At 59.5% G+C, this 3,498-nt stretch overlaps 1 protein-coding gene across 1 annotated transcript in view; it reads left to right on the forward strand.

Moving 5' to 3' along the window:
• SLC39A3 (solute carrier family 39 member 3) overlaps nucleotides 1-3,498 on the forward strand; it is a 13,489-nt gene extending 9,991 nt beyond the window's left edge. The window contains exon 3 of the mRNA XM_012436275.2: nucleotides 2,383-3,498. Within this exon, the coding sequence (XP_012291698.1) occupies nucleotides 2,383-3,117 (735 nt within the window). The 3' untranslated portion in view covers nucleotides 3,118-3,498. The remainder of the gene's footprint in view (nucleotides 1-2,382) is intronic.

The raw sequence follows: 3,498 nt of genomic DNA on the forward strand, positions 1-3,498 counted from the left end.
TCCACTGGGAAGGAAGGGCAGCGGGTGTTGTGTGTGTGTGTGTGTGTGCAGGTTGTGATGAAGTCTCCGCTGGGAAGGAAGCAGGGCAGCGGGTGTTGTGTGTTTGTGTGTGTGTGTGTGTGTGTGTGCAGGTTGTGATGAAGTCTCCGCTGGGAAGGAAGCAGGGCAGCGGGTGTTTGCGAGTGTTGGGCGTGTGGTGACTTTCCTCCCCTCTGGTCCCGAGGTCTCTCTGGAGAGCAGCTGTGAACTCTGGCCCTGCTCTGACGGGGCTTCGGGGAGCTGCTGGGGTGTTTACAGCCTGCCTTTCACGGGACACTTCACCCTGGCGCACAGCCTCATGCCTGAGCGTCCGCCTGTGAGCAGCTGCCCCTCCCGTAGGAGCAGGTGCCTCCTGCAGGTGCCCTGCGGCCCTGTCTGACCCGAGTCTAGTTTCTTCCCACCAAAGTAGCCCCTCGCTGCGAGAGCCCAGACCAGGAGGAGAGCCCAGCGCGAGCGTGTCGGTCAGGGAGGCACAGAGGAGGCCCTGCGGCAGAACAGGCGAGGCCAGGGCAGCGCTTTGTTATTTATTTGTTTATTTCGAGACGGAGTCTTGCTCTGTCTCCCAGGCTGGAGTGCAGTGGCGCAATCTTGGCTCACTGAACCTCCGCCTCCCAGATTCAGGTGATTCTCCTGCCTCAGGCTCCTGAGCAGCTGGGATTACAGGCACCCACCACCACACCTGGCTAATTTTTGTGTTTTTAGTAGAGTCGGGGTTTTGCTGTGTTGGCCAGGCTGGTCTCGAACTCCTGACTTCAGGTGATCCGCCCACCTCAGCCTCCCAGAGTGCTATGATTACAGGTGTGAGCCACCACGCCCGGCCAACATAATTTAATCTTACAGTTCTGGAGGCCAGGAGTCCAAGGTCAAGGATCCGGCCTGGGGGGCTGCTTCCCTGGGCAGCGTCTCTCCTGCCCTTCCATGGTGGACCCCAGTGGCTCCTTCTCTTCTTAGGACACCATCCTTGTGTTAGTTAGCTCAGGGCCCCACCCCAGTGACCTCACCTTAACCTAATCACCTCTTTAAAGACCTTGTCGCCAAATGTGTTAATGTTTTGAGGTACTGGAGGTTGGTGGGGGCTTCGGTACCTGAACTTGGAGGGACGCGGTTCAGTCTGCAGCACCTTCGCTACCCCTGCAAACCCTTATTTCAGACAAGCCTGCAGTCAGAGGTTCTGCATGGACCTTAAAATTGTGTGGCCGCTGTCACGTAAGAAAGACCTCACGGCCAGGCGTGGTGGCTCATCCCTATAATCCCAGCACTTTGGGAGGCCAAGGAGGTGGATCATCTGAGGCTGGTTCGAGACCAGCCTGGCCAACATGGCGAAACCCCATCTCTACTACAAATACAAAAATTAGCCGGTTGTGATGGTGCATGCCTGTGCAATCCCAGCTAGCCAGAAGGCTGAGGCAGGATAATCGCTTGAACCTGGGAGGCAGAGGTCACAGTGAGCTGAGATCGTGCCTGTCCTCCAGCCTGGGTGACAGAGCGAGACTCCATCTCAAAAAACAAACAAGAGAAACACACAATAAACCCCTCATGATCCCTTAAAATGTTTTTTTCTGTTTGTTTTTGCTTTTGAGAGTCTTACTCTGTTGTCTGGATGGAGTCCAGTGGTGCGATCACAGCTGACTGCAGCCTCCACCTCCCGGGCTCAAGCAGTCCTCCCACCTCCCCTCCTGAGAAGCAGGGGTGTACAGGCACGCGCCACCACGCCCAGCTAATTTTGTATTTTTAGTAGAGACGGTGTCTTGCTGTGTTGCCCAAGGGTGGTCTCGAACTCCTGGGCTCAAGTGATCTGCCCTCCTCGGTCTCCGAAAGTGCTGGGATCACAGGTGTAAGCCACCGCGCCCAGCTGGTTTTTTTCTTGTTGTTAATTCATCACAGGCCAGCCCTTCCTCTCCCATTTTTTTTTTTTTTTTTTTTGAGAGTCTCGTTCTGTCACCAGGCTGGAGTGCAGTGGCACGATCTCGGCTCACTGCAACCTCCGCCTCCCGGGTTCAAGCAATTCTTCTGCCTCAGCCTCCTGAGTAGCTGGGACTACAGACGCGCGATACCACGCCCAGCTAATTTTTGTATTTTTAATAGAGACGGGGTTTCACCATGTTGGCCAGGCTGGTCTCGATCTCTTGACCTTGTGATCTGCCTGCCTCAGCCTCTCAGTGCTGAGATTACAGGCGTGAGCCACCGCGCCCGGCCTCTCCCCCTTGTTTTAACCTCTGTGTGGATCGGACATTTCTGGGTTTTGCTTTGAATGGTGACATTGGGCCGGCCCTGTTGCCACCACCCCTGAGCGTGGGTCTCTCTCTCTGTCTCTCTCTCTCACTTGGGTGTCCCCGGCTGCAGCTCCAGAAGGTCCTGAGCCTTGGGCACATCAGCACCGACTACCCACTGGCCGAGACCATCCTGCTGCTGGGCTTCTTCATGACCGTCTTCCTGGAGCAGCTGATCCTGACCTTCCGCAAAGAGAAGCCGTCCTTCATCGACCTGGAGACCTTCAATGCCGGCTCGGACGTGGGCAGCGACTCGGAGTACGAGAGCCCCTTCATGGGGGGCGCTCGGGGCCACGCGCTCTACGTGGAGCCCCACAGCCACGGCCCCAGCCTGAGCATGCAGAGCCTCTCGCGCGCCAGCCCCGTGCGCCTGCTCAGCCTGGCCTTCGCGCTGTCGGCCCACTCGGTCTTCGAGGGCCTGGCCCTGGGCCTGCAGGAGGAGGGGGAGAAGGTGGTGAGCCTGTTCGTGGGGGTGGCCGTCCACGAGACGCTGGTGGCCGTGGCCCTAGGCATCAGCATGGCCCGGAGCGCCATGCCCCTGCGGGACGCGGCCAAGCTGGCGGTCACCGTGAGTGCCATGATCCCCCTGGGCATCGGCCTGGGGCTGGGCATCGAGAGCGCCCAGGGCGTGCCGGGCAGTGTGGCCTCCGTGCTGCTGCAGGGCCTGGCAGGCGGCACGTTCCTCTTCATCACCTTCCTGGAGATCTTGGCCAAGGAGCTGGAGGACAAGAGTGACCGTCTGCTCAAGGTCCTCTTCCTGGTGCTGGGCTACACTGTCCTGGCTGGGATGGTCTTCCTCAAGTGGTGAGCTGCCTCGCCACCACCCCTGCTGCCGCCGGAGCCCTCCAGAAGCCTGGGCTGGACACAGGCCAAGTCCCCCGGCCCCGCCTCCCCCGGGGGCGAGTGCTGTGGCCCTGGGCACTGCCTGTGCACAAGGGGCCTCCCGGGACCAGGCTGCGCCCCCGATCCTCTACCCCGAGCCTCAGAGCACTGCTACTTTTTAAAATACTTCTTTCTCTTAAACGTCTACCAAAGCTGTGTGGCCATGTCAGCCTCGGCCTAGGGGTGTCGGAAGTCGCTGGCGGGAGGGCCGGGGCCAGGGTCCAGGTGAGATGGGTCAGGACCCGCTCCTCTCTGCCGCACGCCCCCAGCCTGGGGCCAAGGGTGGCTCGTTCAGCTGCTGAGGCGA

Source organism: Aotus nancymaae, unplaced genomic scaffold, assembly GCF_030222135.1.
Source record: "Aotus nancymaae isolate 86718 unplaced genomic scaffold, 86718_ANA_hifiasm-v0.15.2.pri h1tg000028l, whole genome shotgun sequence".
Lineage (NCBI taxonomy): Eukaryota > Metazoa > Chordata > Mammalia > Primates > Aotidae > Aotus > Aotus nancymaae.